At 41.0% G+C, this 21,707-nt stretch overlaps 1 protein-coding gene across 6 annotated transcripts in view; it reads right to left on the reverse strand.

The window, feature by feature from the left end:
- The window catches only part of SEMA5B (semaphorin 5B), a 277,220-nt gene that overhangs the window by 50,891 nt on the left and 204,622 nt on the right, over positions 1 to 21,707 (reverse strand). For all 6 annotated transcript variants that reach the window (XR_009746181.1, XM_061469010.1, XM_061468781.1 and 3 more), the window contains 4 exons: positions 21,085 to 21,370; positions 16,640 to 16,775; positions 12,778 to 12,985; positions 10,443 to 10,650 (listed from right to left, as the gene is read on the reverse strand). Coding sequence is in view for 5 of the 6 variants with exons in the window: in XM_061469010.1 (XP_061324994.1) it covers positions 10,443 to 10,650; positions 12,778 to 12,985; positions 16,640 to 16,775; positions 21,085 to 21,370 (838 nt within the window). In the remaining variant the exon portion in view is untranslated. The remainder of the gene's footprint in view (positions 1 to 10,442; positions 10,651 to 12,777; positions 12,986 to 16,639; positions 16,776 to 21,084; positions 21,371 to 21,707) is intronic.

The following is a 21,707-nucleotide window of genomic DNA, read 5'->3' on the forward strand; positions in this document are numbered from 1 at the left end:
CAGTAGTGATCTGGAATAACAAAAGTACTAAGACTCCAAGTGGGGCACTACCCACAGCCCACTGAAGTCAATGGAAACTCTTACCTACGACTCAAAGGAGCTTTTTATGGGGCCTTTGAAGCCTGGCAGTGCTGAGCCTTCATTAATAGCATGTGCTGTAAAAAGACTTCTGCTTCCAAGATTGTGGTCCTGACTAAGATGTCCTTTTTTGTAATAGCCTAAATGATGTCTTCTTTCAGAATCTTCATTAAAACTTAAACATTTGTAGTTCACAAGTTTTTCATTCTTACTTTAATTTCCTCTGGGTCTGGATAACTTTATCTTTTGGTCATTTTCCCCTGAGAGTTAAAACTTTAGACTGTGTAATAAATGGATCATAAAATCAATAGAACCAGACCCAAGAGATTAGGCTTTGACAGACCAAAGGAAAGAAATAATTACTAGAGCTTATTCCCATTCTTACTATCAGACAGAATACATACAAAAATGCCCTTTTGTGCCAAAAGCCACAAAACTGTCATGCAGAGCATTCACACTTAAGAACTCTGCTTCTCTCATCTGTCAGGATGTGCTTGCTCTCACAGTTTTCATTCCCTCTCTTTTCATTTACCCCCTTCTCACTCCTTTTTGATGACTAAAAGCAAAGAGGGAAGAAATGACAGAATGTGGTGATCTGCAGAGGCAGGGCTTTAGCCCCGAAGACTGAGAAGCTCTGTTCCCAAACTACTCACAAAACCCTGCCACTGCACCAGGAAATGGGTCTGCATTTTTGCTGATGAGTTTGAAACTGTAGTGACCATCATGTTTGCCAAGGAGATAACTGCCATAGGACCTAGCCCTTTAAAAGCCCCATGGGCATCACCAGGTAGTTCATTAGAGACACAGAGATAGTAGCACTACCAACTAGTGCAGTGAAAACATTTATAAGGTTGATCTTGTAAGGCACTGAGCAACACTCATTTGTGCTCACCATCTCAGGAGCATGGGCAGCACAGGAGATCACCTTGACCTTTTGAGGAATAAGACCTCAGAATTTCACAGTTTGTTGCACTCTTCAAGCACTTAACTTTAGGGGAACAACACTTGGCAAGCAGTAAGGGGGTTTTAGCTGTGTCTGTTAGTTGCAATCATGAGGCTGTGCTTGGCAGACAAGGTTAGCTTACTGTCCCGTTGCTATCAACCTGCAGAGGGGATGAACTAAACAAATAATCATATTAGCTTCCAGCGAACCAAATCATAAATACTGACAACCTCAAAAGTCTGTGCAAGGAAGAGCAGACTTCTGTCTTCCCTAAAACCAAATGGCATGAAAACAGAATAATAAGAATCAGAAGGATGTTCATGGCTTAAAAAAAAATAAGATTAGAAAGGGGAAAAAAGCACCAGACGTTCAAACAATCCCTCTAATTTTGATACCTTTAAAAATTCAAACTGCAGAGATGAGTTAGTGATCTGTACAAATCCATTATCTTTCCCCACTGAGAAGAGAAGCCAAGTGGAACTGAGCTGCTTTAGTCAGACGCTGGTCAAGTAGCAGCTTCATTTCTCAGCTGGTGAATACAACGTATTCCGTGCCAGATGCTACTGCCTTTTCTACAAGACAAGTAGCCATGTACTTCAGAAGCAATTCATGGGGCTATCTGTGGAGCAGGGCACTATTCAGGAAAAGCATACTACAGCTCACAGGTACCACCACAGTGCGGGCTGCAGTTGCTGTTAAACTGGACAAGGTTTGTTTTTTTGGCATTTGATATTGGACACAGGGGCAGAGAAGCTGAAATGTGTGTGTTGTGTGTGTGTGTAATTTATCACCCACACATGCTTAGGATCAGTGATTGCTGCTCTGCACATGATTTGTTTTGAATGCATAAATTAAAACCATGGTGTAAACAACCTCTAAAACTGAAGTCCATTTATGAGCCAAACACATGCAACTTATTTGAAAGAAGCAGGGCACAGAGGATTTTCAGAGGCTGTTTCATCTCATTTTCCTTTCCAAATCAGAGACCTTGGCTTGGTAGTTTTCACCTCCTGCCCTACCATTTTCAGTATCACTTTAATCGATTGTGGTTTATAGATTATGGCCTTGCACAATCTACACAACAAACTATTCAATTTCTTACTTTCTGACATCCCATTCCATCATCTTTTAGCAACAGTGACTTCTTTATTGGCTAGGTGTTTATTTTTGTTTTTAAAGCTGTGAAATAAAACAACACTGCATTTATTCAAATATGAAGATTAATGTCACCCCAAGAAAAATTCCGATTAAATCTGGATTTATGTTTACATCAGTAAAGCACGTTATTAAAAAAAATGAATAACTGTTCCTCCACAAACACTATTAGAAACTCTTGTCACTGTGCCAAACAAAACTGACCTCTAATAAAACCAAAAGTACAGAGGGCCTCTGACTACCAGTGATGGGATCAGTTATCCACATGAAAACTCGGATACTATTAAAGCCCTAATGAAACGAATGGCCAGAAGAATTCCTGAATGTGGGGCATGTTTGTCTGGATTACAAAGCACAATGCTTTTGAGCCTTAAGAACACATGCCTCCCAAGGCTGTCATATGGAAAGAGGCAGAGGGGACTAGACACCCTTTTGGAAAGGCAGCTAGGGCAAATCAGTGCACTCAAGTGTTATTCCCTTTGCCCTGTGTCAGTCACTGTCTGGAGGCAGCTGTCAGATTACGGTGTGGTCTGCTCCTGTGTTTCTGTTCTGTGGCTGCAGATCTGAGAGTTGTGTGTGAACATGGCAAATTCCTGTAGTCTGCTGGCGTAGGTGGATAGATGAGAAAGGCTGGTGTAGGCAAGAGCAAATCCACTGCAAGAGACACAAGCAGGTTTAGCTACTGCAAGATGCTGATGATTTAAAAACATAAACTATGCAAAAAAAAGGAATTTAGGAAGGGAAAGAAAGCTGCAAAGGCAGAAAACTTAGAAAGAAACGTGAGAGATGATGAAGAAACCTGGAAACAGTCCACAGTTGTCACTCAGGCTGCACAAAGTAATCCATATTCATCAGGTGCTTTGTGCAAGCTGGATTTTGTTAAACTCCGGATGATTACTTTCTGCTCAACAAGATATAGATTGAACTAGACAGAGCTTTTGTAGGTTAATGTATGTGGAAAAGGCAAATAAGTATTAGACCACCTACTACACCCTGAGGATCTAACACATCTCTTGTCCACTGCAGGGCTATTCAGCATTGAATAAGGGAAAAAATGGCAGCATACTTTCCATTGTTTTCTTCCATGTAGTGATAAATACGCCATCAAACAATGTCCATTCCACTTTTTAACAAGGGACATCACTCATGTAAATGGATATACTTGAATTCCAGCCCTACTCCTTTGCAGACTGGAGTGTTCCCATAGGTCTACAGTACTTGGGTATTTTGACATGTAAAAGACCCCAGACAGTACAATATTATGTATTTCTACAACTAATAAATATTTTATGTACTTACATGTACTTAAATTTTAAACTTAACCAACAAGTTTGCTCTGGCTCCAGATACTTCCTCCTCCCCAAATAGGTAAAACAGCACATCTCATAAAAAGTTGATGATGCGTCTGTAGCAATATATTCAGCCAGCACTAACACTGGACCCATTTGAGTTTTACACTGCAAATGCTGCCCAGAAGCTTGAGACATGAAGCAAACCAGCCATCACAGCAGTAAGACTGTAGACCGTGCATCAGGAGCCATGTCATTTAATATGGCCATTGCCTAGAATACAAATCTTATGACCTAATAGTAGCAAATTGCAAGAATTGACAGATACAATGGATATCTGCCCTGGGGCTTGCTGGTAGCTTTAGTCATTAATCTTGTTTGTATAATAATAGCATCAATGTCATCCTAACATAACACATTCCAAGAAAACTACCTGCTTTCCTGTCAGTCACCACTGTGCTGAAACTAATTTCACATAGTGAACCTAGCAGGCATCAGATGGTAATGACTTCTAGACATCATTGATCTGAGTTAGCCTAAAGTCAGCCTGCTAGAGGTAAAAGGATCCATACCCTAAACTGTTCCCAATCTTGAGAGCTAAGTCATGTTGGCAGTATGCTTTAAAAATAAGAAGCAAACTAAAGCCCTCAGCATGTTCAACCTCCCTGCTTCTTCCTCCCTCCTAGGAAATTCAAGGCCCCCCCCCCGAACAAATTGACTACATAGTCATGATAGTAAGGAGACGAAAGGCAGTGAGCCCCAAAATTAGCTGATTTTGTTTGGCTTTTTCTGAAGTGACCATCTGTTTCAAGAGTCACATAGACCTGGACTCTCTGCTTCTAAATTCTTCTGCCACAGGACCATTCATATAGGGCAATTTACATGGTTTGGAGTTAGAAGTGTGCAGGCAGCTTGAAATAAATGTAAAGCATGTCACTGGTTTGAGCATTTGATAGAAATGGGAAAAACTTTAATAATTCATCTTGTTCAGAGCAGAGCCCCTTTCCACTCTTTCATCCTGTGTTCTCTCTTTTTTAGTGATGCAAAAACCAGCAATCTCAGCACCGGCTTATTTCTCAAACTCAGCCTCTTGCTGGTTTCCCTACTGGCCCCATATTGCATTTCTCTCCTCACTGTTATTTGTGATTCCTTCATACTTAAATGCCATCTACAAAGTATGCTATTTTCTTTCTTCCATGCCATTAAAGATAATGTCAAATAAGATGAAACTGAAAACCAATCTCTCTGGCATCTTACTGGAAACATGCCCCTGCTCACTGCATTACCGCTTACCCTTGCCTTCTTTTGTCTCCAATTTCAGACACATGCGGTCACATCCCTTTCCCAGACCATTCAAATGAAGCTCTTCGACTGCTATCCTGAAATCCAGGTTTCTTAGACCTGTACCATACCCTTGAATTTTAAAAGTCCATATCCTGTAAATAGCGTGGATGTGCTTAACTTTACACATATAAACAGCTACATAAAAGAAAATGGGAGTAATTGCCTGCTACAGCAGATGTAAATGTGTTTTCAGGATATAGAAAACAGTATAATTTTGTACTTCTATTTAAAGAACACAGATCCATTTAATCTACCAAACTTCATTCTTTCCAAAAGCATGGTTCCTTTTGATGTCTTCATTCTCTATCAGTGGGAGTCTCGCTATTTACTTAAATGCAACCAGAATGCCAAACCAGATGTTTAGTGATTTATTCTGATATATTATTGGATACTGTGGATGACAAAACATTGGGCTGAGCACTCTCCTTTTTGCCTATGAAGTCTTCCAAAGCTTTTCAACATTACTGGTGGTACAATAACTAATTCCCTAAATTTTGGAGAGGCCATATCAGCCAAAACAGATGGAAATTAATTATTAAGCTTTATCACAACATTTTCATACCTTTCCTTTTGCCTCTATTTTTAAATAAAGGCAAACACTGGGCATTTTTAAAAACTCTCTGGGAGAAGATTTTCAAAACAAAATCTGGGCCAGATTTTCAACGGTCTCAACTCAGAAGGAGAGGCTGGATCTTCAAAGTCTTTGATGAACAATCTAGCCATCAATGTTTCCTCAGCATTTCCTCAGCAATCTACTGGATGCTGGGCTCCACTGAACAGCTTCTGCTTTGTTCCCTTCCCTGCTTCTTCTAACATTTTCTCTCCTGTGCTTTTTACCCAACAACAGTTCCTTGTTTGTCCTTCGAAGAACTACCGTCGTTCTGATGAAGAGGTCAGAGGATTTCCAGCCCATATTCAATTCACTCTTTCCCCCCAAATAGGAAATGTTTAGATCTCTACCCAGACTTCATTATTCTTCCAATTAAGTTCCATAACAGTTTTACTCCTGAAATCTCGTAATCTTGTAATTCTGGTTTTGCAATCCTAAATTCAAGTGTTTCATTCCTTTGTTACAGAGCATTTTGCACCATATAAGGAGTAAAGAAAATAACAAAATCATAATAACCAAAGCAATCCTTTGTGTGATATCTTAACCTCCTTAAAGCGTAGTGTGGACATGATATCCAGACCGTGCTTGAAGCTCCAGGTTTGCACTTTGGAGAGAAAAAGAGGGCAGAAAACTCTGCTTCTTTACTGCAGCTGCTGACCCTTTTCTTCCAAAAAATCCCTGAAGCCATTTCAGGAGCTACTCACTTATGTGTACTTAGTTGACTGATCACTGGCCCAGAGCTATTTAGAGGTGAATTGTGTTTCTCAGACAGATCTCAAGTCAGCAAATCAGAGTACTTATCAGCTGAGTCATTTCTGCTAGCTTTGCATTAAGCATCATAGCTGGAGGGGTGTATGGCAGAATTTAGTCCAAGAAGGAGGGCAAAAACTCAGCATCAATCAACAGCAAACTCTCTGCAACTGGGTCAACAAAGCAGGCAGAGTTCAAATGAGAACATGTCATAGCTGCATGCAAGAGGAACTGGCTCTCCACATAGCCTTGGAAGCAGGAGTCTTCACCAGCATGAGGCTGACCTGAGGTGGCACTCACACAACCTGACGGATAACTACATTTGAGCACAGCATGGCAGGAAGAGGACAGGCAAGCCAAACTTTTCTCACAACCACAGCGTACATCCCAAAATTGCAACCTGCATCATACAAACTGCAAATTTTATACAGAAAACTGGAGGGAGGAAGAATAGTAACATGACTGCTCAGGACCAGGAGAGCAGAAAACGTGGGTATTCAAGAGTATATTCAAGAGCTGATCTCCTTTCCAAACACATTTCCTTTTCCTTATTTGAATGTGTAATCAAACAATGGCTACAAAATGACTTCAATGGTGTTTCTGCCTCAGGGTTTCTGCCTGCTCAGAGGTCCACAGCCCTGACGCTGTAAATGCGCAATACAAAGAGATCACTTAGTGTTCCCTGCAACAACCAGCTCATTTTCCTGTTTGATTGGAATTCCTAAAATTAATAATCTCACCCCACCTTTTGAAAAAATTACTAAACTGCCTCTACAGACAGACCCCACCTGAAAATAACGCTCCACAGCAGAAGCTTGCACCTCTCTAAAATTCAGATTCAGGATTTTGTTCAGACACATTCTACAGATATGGTGGTTGTCAGTGATAAAACTGCAGTGCTGGCTTTCGTGATATCTCTCCCCAGAGCCTGGGGGCAACTTGAGGTAAAAATCCAAGCTCATTTTAAAATTACAGGGAGGTTACAAAGATTTCAAAACCATGCAAAATCCACCAGCAAGCACAGCCAAGCTACCCCCCTGCAAAGCATCCTTCAAAACAAACAGCATGTTCAAAGGGCTTGTAAGATCTGCTCGCATTGGACATCTTCCTAATAGTCTCCAGCTACAGTTGGGAACAGCAGCACTGAAGCACAACAGGAAAACACACACGCACAGCAAGGTCCCTGCAACCAAGTCCAGCCTGTAAATTTGGGCAGCTGACATTACAGATGTTTTCCAGTTGCCCTGTTGCTAAGACTGGCTGTTCTGAAAAGACAGATTGAGACAAGTCAGTGTGCACACACAAAAAACATTGTTCACACACCTAGAAATACATTGGGTCAACAAAGTACATCAAGACATGGGGCTGAGTTACTGGTCACCATTTAAGAGATTAAATTGGTGCCATGTCATAAACAAACAGTAAAGGAGATTGCAGAAAACTTTTTCCCTTTCCGTCTGCTTTTTCCTCTGCCCCATTTCTGAGCCTTAGTACCCAAGGTTTTAAAGCAACACAGCAGACAATATCACTGGAGGGGATCAACGCGGGGATCAATTTTCTCTCAATACATGATCGACTGTTCCAGGGAGAAGTGAGAAGGCAGGGTGAAGTCAAGAGCTCCATGAGAAAGCATTGGTGAAGTCAAGAGCTCTATGTCAGCAAGCACAAACCCACATCAGCCCCCAGGGTGTAAAAAGCTGCAAAGTTTCCTGATAACATAAGGCAGAGCCAAAGAAAACAAACAATGTTGTGGTATTCCTGCCTGGGAGGTGCAAATTCTCCATCCCCTCCAAGCTTCTTGAGTCCCCATCAAAACGACTGCATTATAGAAACTGCTGAAACCAGGGCTTTTCCGGGAGGCCATTCAAGAAGTCACAGCGTGACAAAAAAGTAAGCAGGGGGTGTTGTAGGGGTGGGAGCCCTTTCTTCCATGGTGGCTGTGTATCGGCATGTATTAAACATAGACACAACAATAAGCAATAAATCACAGCCCAGGAGAAGTGCCAGGTGGAATGCACTGGAGGAAATTAAAACATCCTTCTCGATGCAGTTCAGTATTGAAAGAAATGCGAAGAAGGCCAAGTTGACTTATCACCTACATAGCCAGGATGCTAAGGGGAAAAGGGTTCCAACATTTGCAGCTGGAAAATTTGCAGTTAATTAATTTCCTACCAAAATAAATCCAAGCTTAAAAAATAATATCACAAACAACCTTTTAAACAAATAAATAAATGATGGCCTTTCTTGCTTTCCTCAGTTTTCTTCTTTTTTTTCCCACCTTCTTTTTCAAATGCAGCTTCTTTCCACATGATTCAGCCACAGGGCAAAGGATCCATTGCAATGTACATTAAGTGGCCAGCACCAGAATTCAACAAATTCTGACCTCCCACATTGCTTAACATATGCACTCACCATATTGACAGGAGACCTTATCTCGTGTACTTTAGTATTGCCCAGTGGCTGCCTCAAATTGCTTAAAAGTCTCATGAAACTAGTCAGTAGAGGCAGAGGCTGAGTCTCCACCCCCAAAACAGCCAGGCCATTTCCTTATTTCACTGAAAAATGCCCCTAGCAAGTTTGTTTTAGAAAAACAGCATTGGTACACAAGTTTCCCAGTAATTTCAGCCAGGACTCTGTGCCATGCAATGCATAAAGGCTGCTTATGGCCACCAGCAGACAAGGAAACCTCTTTGGAGCTGGGTTTTTGTTTTGCTGTGATAAGCTTATACTAGCAGGGGACTGCCCTGCAGCACTCAAGTCCTAAATAGATGGTGCTCCTGTGAGGTATCCTCAGCTGCAGCTGCTTTTTCCCTGCTTGTCCCATTTTTAGGCAGTTGAGGAAACCTCCACTGTTTTGAGTTTTAAAGGAAGTATCAGGCAAAGTACTTATGCAGGCTGAAACTGGGACATGATTTATAAATTACTGGAAAGCCAAACTCAAGATTAGGAAAAAAAAGAAAAGAAAGGACTCACTTCTTTTGAAACTGGATGTGCATAACCACATAAATATTCTCTAATTGACACTCTCCAGGGTAGCCTGAAGAAGACAGCTGTATGTCCTGCCTTTTTTTAATCTCTACTTTTAAGGGCCGTGAGGACAGGATGGCATTTTCCAGCTGTGGTTCTCTTTCTCTTACTAAACACTTTTGTGTCAGCCTGTCTATATAAGCAACTAAACCTTTACACATTAAACAATTCTGTGTCAAACTTGCAGTAATGACCAAGTTATATTTTCTGAGAGGGACAATTAAGATATTCACTGAAAACAGAAAGAGATGGCATTTTTATACTCAGATAAACATCAACTTAGTACAAGCTGACAGATAACTCTGAAAATAAAATGATGGAGACATTTTCTATGCCAGGGTTTTCTTTCTTGGCTAGAGAACCGGGACATCCTGCAGTAGGCCATGAAAGAGGGAAACCATTTAGATGTTGCTAACAAAACAGAGGGCATCAGTTTCAGACAAAACTCACACTGAGGAAAGCAAAAGCAAGAGAAGAGAAGGAAGAGTATTGTTATGAGATGTGTACAAGCAATTACCTGCAGCAGACCACACTACAAACTCAGGGATATTATTTGATTTGTCTCAATCAGTTGGTATTGCACTCTTTCATCTGTTTAAATGGAGGAACAGCATTTGGATGCAGAAACCTACTACACACATTTCTGGGTGGAAAACTGCTCTGGAGCCAATGCTGACAATTTAAAAAATGTTTTTTTTCCTACTCCCTTTGAAAGGTACAATCAAGGCACAGAATCTACCCAGGTGTAAGAGGTGTCACACATACTTGACATGAGCTATTGGTTTCCAAAAACATTAACAAGTTGCCACACAGCTCAGACCTGCCTCATCAGACATTTGAAAGGTGATCACTCGGATAAGCCAGGATAGGCTGGCTGCAACCCAAATTCAGAAACCTGCAGCCATACTGCCAGTAAGAACCACCAGCAAAACACATGGATTTAATAACAGCAACAGTGAAATGTCAAGTTAAAAAAAAAAAAAAAGAAGAAGTATTGCAAGCCCTTCTTGGGTAAATGTACAATTAATTTCTGATGAGGGCTAATTAATTTTTACCAGAAAAAAATAGTGCTCATTCTCATTGCTCCTGTCTTGATTGTATCTATCAGAAAATGTACTTTTAATAGTGCCTTTTGTCTTGTAGTAATGAAAAAAAGCCTCCTAACTGAATCAGACTGGAAGGTTTTTCCCTGGTGCCTTTCTTTTTAACCTGAAGTGGAATATATCAGAGCTGTAAATTTGCTTACCCTTCTGTTCTGTGCATGGAGCATCTCTCCAGAGGAATTTTTAGCACTCCATTATTTAAGCCCACAAAGAGTGACCTGTCGCTGTGCAGGATTTGGAGACTCTTGATTGCTTCCCGTTGTCCATCAGGGAGGATCTGCATTTCCTCTAAATAACAACTCCTCAGGCTCCTGTTAGTGGTAGAAAGGGCCTTCAAGATGGTGCCATGCTCTAACAGAACAAGAAACAAGGCACAAGTAAACCTTGGAGGCATTGACTTCATTTCATACTTGCCTAAAGAGTAAAATATCAATGTCATCTTTACACACCTGCTTTAAACTTAGTTTTGGTCACCCCCTCCCATTGGTAGAGAGAGTTCCTACATTCTTACAATCCCTGCAGTTCTCAGACATTACAAAAACTGCTTGTGTGTTTTAATGGGAACCCAGAAAAATGTGAACCATCTGGAAAGTGTTGTAGCACGGAGGAAGAAAAGAGTCTGGTCCCATCACCAGTGAGTTATACAACAAGGTGACCTGAGACAGCAGGGATCATTTCTGGTGGCTTGAGTTTGTATTTCTTTGGGTTTACAGAGCAGATCAGTTTGATTTGATGCCATGACAAATGACAACAGAGGCAGAAGCCCTGCTGGAAATCAGAGAGGCCTCGGTAATGACTGCATGGGTCATGGATCTAATTGAGCCTCTTCCTGGAAGAAGCCATCTTGCCAGCTTGACAAGATGTTATGGCATAAACAGTGCATACAGCAAAACATATATGTTTGTTTTCACAGTGCTCTTACCTAAACAATTCAAAGATCTGACAAACTGTGGGAGATTTATGCTGGGGAAAAGGGGGTAGCCACATTATTTTTTGTTAAAACCCCAAAGAGGTCTGTCAGCCTCAATTGTTCCTGAAGCTTAATCTTTCTATCCCGGTCACTTCTATATTGTTGCCAATGCTCAGCAATTTATAGTGCTGGGGTTGGCTGCCATGAGATGCTTCTCCTTCACTTGGGAGGGCCTTAAGTGTGCAACAAGACTGAGGCCCACCGGGCTCATTTTGTTTCAAGACTAGGTTTGTGTTCAGGGCTGCCCCTAGGGAGGACTGTCTCCTCTGCAGCATTTTACTGGTTAAAATATTTCAGGTCCTGCAGAGTTTACTCTTCAGTCACCTCTAACCAGGGCCAGAAAGGAAACATAAATAAGAAGACAAGGTTATGGCAGTGGACCTTTCTACACAAATGATATGAGGCAGAAAGTACCCTGGCTTTCTCTTAGACTTTGTAGGTGGGACTCCTCACTTAAAATATCAAGATATCAAAATAGCAGAACCATGCTGTATTTTCATTTAAGTACATTCTTATCATAATCAATGGCCATAGAGGCTCCCACAGTGAGAATGTTACTAGAACACATCCAAGATGATCACTTTAGAAGTAAGTGGTGGTAAAAGTTAGATAAATTATGACAGAGTCCTGGAAGGTGGTAACATGATTATGAGGCAATGACTCTGCATTCAGATGTGAGATTAAAGTAACACTTAGGGAGGCAATCCATCTTACTCTAAAATCAAAGGTTCTGCAATAGAGGATAACAACTTTATACCCATGAGGCGGGCCATATGCTCTGATTAATCAAACTATTTAATTTAACCTCTATCATTAGTATGAATATGGGCTAAGACAACCATTTATAACACTTTGTCCTTCTCCAGCATCTTCCCTTTATCCAAGATATCTACACTTTTCAGAAGAGGCAATCCTGCTAATTAGAGGATGGAGGTAGAAATAAAGAGACTAAATCATTTAGTTAATTCTACCACAGACTCTCTATGCTACCACAAAAAAAACCCTGCCTCAGCTTCCCCATCTGCATTACATTTCAATGCATGCCCATTCCTGAAAGCACTGGGAGTCATACACCAGTAGGCACATGGAAGTGCAAAGAATGACATAATTAAAACCTTGGGCAAGCCTGGATTTTAGTATTATTATTGCTTATTTAGAGATGAGTATGTCATAGCACAGAGAGGCAACCTACATGCACATAAGCACAGAGCAGCAACCTTTGCTCTTCTCCATTGTAATGTATTAACCTGACTAGCTGAAACATGCTTTTACATAAGGGAGGAAAACACTATTGTTGCTTTTAACCACAATGTAGGTCTGTTCACTTGGGACTGTGCCTCAAGTCCTCCATCCTGCTTTTAAATTTACTTATGCAAACTAACTTCCACGCAATCTTGTGTTGAAATGATATCAAATGACAACTGTGTAATGGTGTCAAAACTGGGCTCCCAGGGTTGCTAGGTCTACGAGAAAGTGGAGGGAGCTTTCTTAAGCCCTGATGCTCTTACCTGTTCCAATATACATCACATGGTAGAGAGTATCCTTCCCCTGAACAATATCAACCACGAGTCTGGAAAATCGAATGCTGTCCTGAGTCACGTATGGATCTACAGTCACTGGCTGCACGACATCATTCATCAGGAATAAGCGCTGTGCATCCTGCAGAACTCTCTCTGTCAGGTTCTCGTTAGGGCTGTCATCATTCAGCGTCCCACACTAAACATAGAAGATTGAACTTCAGCACCTGCATTTTCTCCCCGCTCCAGCAGCCCAAGACCAAACCCTGAAATTCTTCTGGAACCCCCCCCATGTCCTGTTGATTTACTGGGAAGGTGGGTCTGTGTGAGGGTCACAGAATCAGGCTCTTAGCCTTACCACAGGTCCTTAGCTTAGCTTTGGCCTGTAGCCTACTCTTTAAAAAAGTTTCTCACAGCTAGTCCACAGACCAGCAATGTGGTGTTTCATTCCCCTGGGATACCCTGCAGCCAGCAAACCAGAAGGGCAAAAGGCATTAACGAACCAAGGAGAAAAAGAATTAAAATTAGCTGTAGAAAGATTTAAAGCCAGCAGTGGAAAGTTTTCATGGTGATGAAGCCTTTAAGTATTTCAAATAATCTTCAGGGTCTACCTGGCACCTGAGTCTGTACAATGCACAAAACCTGGAGGTTAAAACCCCTGAAAAATGGGTTGGTTTTGTGTCAAAGAAATCAACTCACCACGATGATTTTCTCTGATGTGCTGCCATTTGAATAGACCCCTCTGGTTTAATCTGAAGCAAGGCAGGTGAGCCACTAGCTCCCCCCTTCCCACATGCAGCTCTTCTATGCTCATAGCAAATGGCAGATCAAGCCATGTCCATACATCTTTGAGCACCAAGAAGTGTACTGAAATAGGACTTGGTGCCCTTGTCCATCCAGAACAGGGAGGAAGTAGAGAGCTCATCTCGTGTCTTTTAAATAGCATCATAAGTCTTATCAGGTGGATAGTGCATTTTAAAGCCTGGGTTTCTACCTCACACTTATCTCTAGAATTCAGCATTTTCAAAAGCGGATGCAAGATTAAACTCTCCATGCAGTTTTGTGATCCATGTCAGTAGCCAGTGCTGGATCTTCACTCTTCCCCACCATGCCCTGCATGATGGGCAGACAATTCTTTACTCCAGAAGAAAGATGGGTGACTGGTTATTTATCTTGCTCTAGGCCGTGGGAGTCAGTGCTACAATTAGAAATCCTGCCGAATCCCATACTCAGTCCATGGAGAGCTTCACTTCTCACTAAGCGATGCTCATGCTCGAGTAATTTCATTAGACAAAACCCCCACAGATTTCTTTTTCTCCATTTTGGGTTCAGGTGTTTTGGCTTTCCATGGAAGAGAAGTTAGTATGCAGCATATTAGGATGTTAATTTACAGCACTCCAGCTACAGTGTACAAATATCCCATGTGCATACTCTTGATATGCATCGAAGCAGCTCTGCAGGGCGGCTACCTTTCTCGGGTGCACCATCCAAAGCTTCTCTTACCAGTGTGCTAAAATGAGTTGACAGGAATTCAGCTCACATTTACAGAATAAATATGGATCCTAATGGCTGGTGTACTAAGCCTACAATATTTTGGAGCTTGTGTTAACCAGGTGAACAGGGTGATACTAATTCCTATCACTTATGAACATGGTCACTTTTTTATCACTTTAAACATCTTCCCGAGTAGCCAGACTATGGAGACATCATAGAATCATAGAATCATAGAATAGTTAGGGTTGGAAAGGACCTTAAGATCATCTAGTTCCAACCCCCCTGCCGTGGGCAGGGACACCTTACAGTAGGTTTTAATGTTTTTTTCTATCGCAATGGCTCTTTTTAGCTCATGACTCATCCCACATTCTTAAGAATTTTTATCTCTCTCTTCTGCTGTATCCAGTACTTCTGGTTTACACTACTGTCTTGCTTTGGATGCTCTTCTCCCCACTCACTCTCGTTTCTAGAGCATCACTGAATGTCACTGTTGGCTTTTTTTTCCGTTCTCATCAAGTCACAGATAATTCTTTTGGTCTATTGGCAGCCTGTGTGCTGACACCACATCCTCTGGTTTGGTTTTATTTTGTTCTAATATCCTGATTATCTGCATAGCCCTGATCCTCTATAGCCTTTGGTATTTCTCCTTCCTCTTTGAAAGAAAAAAAAACAAAACAACCTTGGCATTCTTCCCTCATCTTCCTTTGTGAACACTGAGGCAAAAAAAATAATTTAATTTTTTTTCAATATCTGCCTCTTCTGTCACTAAATTACCCTTGTCAACTCCTGAAGGCCCTTCGCTGACCTCTTGTTCCTCCTGTACTTGAAAAACATCTTAATCTCTTCTTGCAATCTTCCTTTTGTCTGCCACATACCTCCTTTTCCTTTCCTTATTTTCCTCTGAACATTTTCTTTCATGTTGCTGCTGCAATCTTTGCACTCCACATTTTATCTGATACTTTTTGCAACATGGAAGCGCTTTCCAAAGTCCTTTTCTGTTCCTCATGGGTTAGCCCCGCAAGGGACAGAAAGACCTTGATTCTCAGTTCTTAGTAAACGCTAATATTCCCTTTAAAATAAGAATTAAAAAAAAAAAAAAAAATTACGAAAAATACATTAAAAAATAAAAATGAAAGGAAAAAGCCTGGCCATGTTTGGCATGGCTGGGCCTTCAGCGAAGCTTTGTTTCTTGGTTTTGAGTGCACCAAGCTGAGGGGTGATCAAGAGCCCAAACCTGTTCCACCTTATACAGGCAGAAGCCCCCCCCACAGGTGCCATGAGGGTATTCAGGGGAAGAAATCAGGTTCCTCAGCAGGAACCCAAGCATGTCCCTGCTTGCACTGTGGACCTGTCTCCCATCTGCTCTTGCTGTGATTTCGGGTGACTGCAGAGTCCTTTTTGGAAGGTCTCTGGCGTCACCAGCTTGAAGGCAGATGGCATTTGTAGGCAGCCTCAGCACCTTCGCCATAATAAAGGAGAGCCAGATTCACACAATCAGGATGAAAGGATTCACCATGGGGAAGTGAGGACAGAAAGACGAGTTCATCTTCCCTAGGATTTCCAAAGTGGGAAGGAACTCAGCTGTAAAATCAGCTCATGCTTCAGAAGACTTGGTTTCACCATGGCTGTCACACGCATAGTGTGCACCTCACTGCCTGAATCTGTACATAAAGTGACTGAAGTTGCTCTATAATTTTCAGATGGGCCTTAACTGATAATCCTGGAAAGCTGCTCATTCATCAAACTAAAGATTTTAAAGGTGAGACAGAACACCTATGACCATCCTCATGTGTCCTCTTCCACCAGTTACTGCTGCAACATGTCCAAAACTTCTGGCTGAGCTACTCTCTCTTGGAAAGACATCCATCTTGCACTGAAACACTGTTAGCCTTAGGGGCCCTATCAAGTGATGGAAAATTCATCACATCAAAACACAGCCACAGTGCTTAATTACCTTTCTTGTTTAAAAATATAGGTTGTCTCCATTCTAGTTTGTCTTTGTCCAGCTTCAGCTTTCAATCCTTACCAGTTTTGGTGAGGACATGTCTCTATGTCCTTTTGTGAGGATCACATTCTCAGAGTTCAAGTGTCAGTGATGAGTGTAACAGAGATTTAAATTATTCAGTATTATAAAAAGTCTGAACATTCTTATTATTGGTAAAGCCATTCCATTTTTGCCACAAATCCCAGGGTCCCAATAACATATGGCAAGGCTTTCCAGGGACTAAAACACTCATAAATGTGGAGAAATACAATTTATCTGCACCATGGGTCTACCTGGAAAAATGTTCACAAATGAACCCATTGGAGTGACAGAACACAAAAGGGACTGAAGTAAGGTGAAGGGCAGCAGCAATACCTGGAAATTTGGGATGGGGTTTAACGTTGGCAGCCAGGCTGATCTTGGGTTTTCTTGGTAACGGAAAGGCCCATTAAATGCCTGAGTAATGGCACTCAAATTGAAGGCACACACTGCTGAGGCAGCTATGCTGTTTCTAGAAAAGGGGAGAAAAAAAAAATCAATTTAATCATTAGAACATTGACATTTTCATCATAAGAAACATCAAGCGCCACTCAAATAAAATACATGTAAATTGCTAGGTAGATGTACAGGGATACCAATCTCATAGGGAGCAAAAATAAATAAATTGTAAAATGCAGAGGGGTTACATGACAATTTTGAGAATGAATTTTAAGCTTGGTTTTAAAATGTCTGTGATTTAAGAGCCACGGAAGCAGTTCAGACAAGAAAGGTGAATACAGTTTAATTTGCATGGATTATTTGTGTTTGTTGTTTTTACTTTTTTTTTAACAACTCATCTATCTTTATTGATTACAAACAACCTCATTTTTAATCTCTTGGTGTTTCACAAGGTGAAATTTTGTTTCGTGCTCCAGAAATCTTCAGCTATAAAATATATCCCCTAATATTTTATATATATTTACATATATATATATGAAATACATAAATAAAATATGCACACGCATGAAGGGGAAGGGAAAGGATGACACTGTGAACCAGGCTGGTTGTTATAGCAGCTCAGCATGCAAAATGGCCTTGCTAATACGTGTTTTCAATGATCACAGTTCACTTCTTTGTGTTCCCAGCTGGGAATAGCATCTGTCTCAGGCACACGATTCACCATGCACGCACCAGCCAGGGGAGGCATGGCTACGGAAATGCTGCTGCAGAAAGGACTCTTTGGAACAGAATTTGTTTTAAGGATGCTCTGCTGCCCAGTCAGACTCATACACATTTTAGCTGGCCTTTGCTGTTCCATTTCAGTCATGGAGACTCATTTTTGGAAGATCCTGAGCATGCTCAGCTCCTTTTGCCTCAAGAGGGTCGGAGGGCACATCCCAGATAGTGAGGGTACCTCAAGGAAGCTGGCCCAAACAGGGACCTGTGCTAAGTGGTAACCCAAAATTGAAAACTGCTCCCTGCCCTCCCCTTCCCCCGCTTTTCTTTTTTTTTTTTAGAAAAAAGAACAACATTCATAAAAAAAGATATCAGAATAAAACTAAAAATAGGGCTAGCACAAGAGACTGACTTGTCACAGTGCCTTTTTAAATAACCCAAGCTCTGCTGTATGTATCTTTCTGCTAATTAAAGCAATTTGAATTCTCTGAAAAGAACACATTTTTTAAACTCAACCAATAATTACGCTCTCTAGCACAAAAAAAAAAAAAAAAAAAAAAAAAAAAAAAAGCCTTGCTCCACAATCTCAGGCTGGCAAGCAGAAGAACAGATTCTTTCACAGCATATTTCTTCCAAGCAGTACAACATCAGGAAGAGCTTCCTACTTTGTCTTCCCATTCTCCGCTCCTGCCCCTGTCCCTTACATCCCTGGAGTGATGGTATAGCTCACTTTGAACATGTCAAAGCAACATCAGGCAAACCTTTCTCCACTTTTGTCTGAACACCACTGACGCAGTGCATGCTCACAGACGGCAGCTCTTAAGGCAAAGCTAATGATGGATAACAAGTAAATGCCTTGAGGCACATATGGGAAAAAAAAGGGAGAATGAGAAAGAAAACAAAAAAGGTAGAGAAAGAATATAACCCCACTAGTCTAACAAAAATATTTTTTTAATTTATATTTTTAGGGCCTTGATAAGGACTCCATAATTTAGCCCTTTCCCTTTGCTATACTGGAGAAAGGAAAGAGGTTTTCCATTAAATCTGTGGCCTGTTTTCCTTTCCATCTGTGGCCTGGCATATTTCCCATCCCTCACTATGAAAAGCTGGATCCCAGTCTCAAGCCAGTGACATCAACTTTTGCAGCTGGCTCCTGTTGTCCTGGCGAGAGGTGCAATCTATCTCCTTTATTCCCACCTCCTACATGCTGCGATTAACTAGGTGGTTTAAAGAGTAAGTTAAGTTCAAGGAGATTTTAACGTTGTCTTTGCTACCTCCCAGAAAATTTTTAATAAAAACATCTTAAATATTTCATCAGCAGCTTCCCCGAAAAGCTCTCTTTCCCACTGATGCAGTTGGGTGTAACATAACATGAAACAGTAAGTCTATATGTGGGTGTTACCATAACCACTAATACCCCCTTGTTATAAGATGACCCTAAATACATTAATTAATTTTCCAAAATAAGAATACCTTTAAACAAGCAAACAAACAAGTCATAGTTTTGCAATGCATTGGTGTTTGATTATAAAGAAACTCGGACTGGAGCATACAGCAACCCTCTTTGGTATGCAGAGCTCATGCAGCAGAATGAAAGTCCCAGTGGAAGTTAAAAGAATAATTACCATTATTTCTCCAGTCAGATGACAAATTGGAACATTTTCTCTTTGAACTCTCAAAAGAACATAATGTTGTAGACCCAAAATGCTCCTTGATCTAACTTCAGCTATTATCAATAACTTATTTCTTCAATTAAACAAATGTTACATATTATATTGTCCTCAGAAGATACAAGAGAGAATGTGCATCCCTAATGTATGAAGAGTGCCTTAAATGTAACCCAAAGGAGATGGGTAACGCTTGTCATGTCTCATGTTAAACCTGGGAGACAGACACAGCAGAAGAGAACCAGAGCTTGCCTATGTCTCCCCACTCATAGTCCAAAAACTAATTGTGTAATTTGATAAAAATAATACAATTTATTAATAATTTTCTCATTTTCAACTTCTGTTCTTGGCTGGATGAACAGAAAAATGGATAGTTAAAACATTATTACTATGGGCATAGAAGTCCTCCTTGATTGAAAAAAACCTCACAAACAAACAAAATAAAAACCAAAACAAAACCCAGTATAATCTCAACTGCCAAAAGCAGTAGCCAGGTGCCCTTTTAATGTTCAGGATATTTGGCTAACATTCTCTAACTGTTTTTAGAGCACTACTAATGCTACTTTCAATCCCAGGACAGATTTTCCCCAAAGTCCACAGTCAAGGTGCACAGCTCAGCCATGTTTATTTTTTGTGGTTGCTTCTCCACTGACTCACTTTTGGCTGACACTGGCAATGGTAGTGCAGAAACAAAACATGGAAGATGGATGAGGGTGGCCAAACACCTACTTCCTGGCAGAGGAGGCAAGCATTTACAGAGTGGGAATAACATTCAGGCTATGTTAACTCTCATAGTGAAATTCCCAACAATGTTTTAGCTCAAGAAGTTGGGGCTGATGCTTTGTGACTTCAAGGGCTGAAGTTCAAGCCCTGTCACACCAGCAAGTGACACAGGAAGGCCTGTGTACTTCAGTGGGGCTTCGCTTTGGTTTGCTGACGGCTTCTTGGGAACAGACTATTATTCACATTGAACAGTACTGCACTGCACACAAAAACCAAAAAAAAGTTGGCTATGCAGCACAAGGAAGGTACTTAGAGTGCTTGTCGTGTGGAGTAACTAACTCAGACTTTCATTCGCTAGTTTACACTTCAGGGGTAACACCCCCATGGAGAACATGTATTATTGAAACTCAATACCATGCAGACCAGTTATAGCTTGAAACTTATCATCCTAGCCTTGGGCTTCAGAGAAAAAGTTATTTGAGTTTTCCTGACTAAAAAATATATATTATGAGATTTTTTTAATATGTTTTTTAATTAACTCCTCCTTTGTGCTTTCACAGCTACACTAAATCATTCCAATTACAATTTTTTTTCAATATCAAGCCAAGAAAATGTGATTATGAAGTTTCAGAAATCATACCTTCCTCTCAGAGTTTAACGCTGCTTTTGATTTGTGGACCTGGAAAAATCTATAGCAGAGGTACAGTCCCCCTGGGAAATGTCAAATGCTGTAGCCCACATGACCTTGCTACTATGAAGTGCTGTTCAACAGCAATTTGCTGATTTCAGTCTAGGCTGTTGTGATCCCATCTGCCTCATTCTCCTCCTTCCAGTCCTTCTCTCTCAAGCATATGTACCTGTCCACCTCATGGCCAGTCCCAGTGTTCACATAATTGTGTCAGATTGTCCCAACAGTTAGCCTGGCTGAAATGTAATTATGTTTTTCTGTTGGGTCATTTTTAGGCCGTGTCTCTGAACTACACAAGCAGCATTGCCACTACAAAAAAACAGTCACAGCCCGGGTTTATATCAAACGAAGTTACCCTAGAACTGCACAATCACCTTTTATGGACTCCAGGAATCTATGAGCCATGGATTAAAAACATTGTTCTAAAGGCCATATTCCCATGATGGATAACACAGACCTATCTATTCCTTCAAGTTAACCAAAGGATCTTTTGAAAATGATTACTCAGAGTATCTTAAGAAATCAGGATATTGTCAGTCTCAGACTGCTGGGAATAGAAGAAGGGCAGTAAAACAAGTACAACTTACACATTAGTAGTGAAGACACCATAGATCAGATCTTGTTCAGGTAGGTAGAAGGTGCTTTGCAATTCATTATAGTAGAAAGGGATTTCTCCAGCACGGGAGCAGTTCAGCCTGGCCTTCATGAAAGTTGTCCATGTGTCCTCCAGCAAAAATCTTCCTCCAATATCATTTTTGCAAACCCTTGCCACACGAGAATACACTGTTTTCCCACAATCATGTTCTACCGCATTCTCACGGAAGAAGAAGTAGGTGAACAAACCAATGTCATAGGCAGCAATAAAGTTAGGCTCTGAAAAAAAGAAAACCAAACCCAACATTTGAAAAGATTTATACCAGTCAGAAATCAGTCCACGCTCACTGACCTGCTCAATGCACTGTGCCACAAGCTCCCTTTATTCAGGCTGTCAAAACAGGGACCAGAGGGAGTTTGGAGTCAGCAGAGGACATAAAAACAGCAGATGGAAATAATGATGTATGGTGATACAGCTCTAGTTCCATACTTCAGATCTTGGACAGACCTCATTGTTTCCCAGCTTTATTGGCAAAGTCGCTACTGATTTCGGTGTTCAGCACTTTGCATATGCATTACTATTCTCTGTAGCTATACTCATTTTACAACACAAAGC

Source organism: Pezoporus flaviventris, unplaced genomic scaffold (assembly GCF_033815535.1).
Source record: "Pezoporus flaviventris isolate CSIRO_AGI_PZ_B2104156 unplaced genomic scaffold, CSIRO_AGI_Pfla_v1 ptg000001l, whole genome shotgun sequence".
Lineage (NCBI taxonomy): Eukaryota > Metazoa > Chordata > Aves > Psittaciformes > Psittacidae > Pezoporus > Pezoporus flaviventris.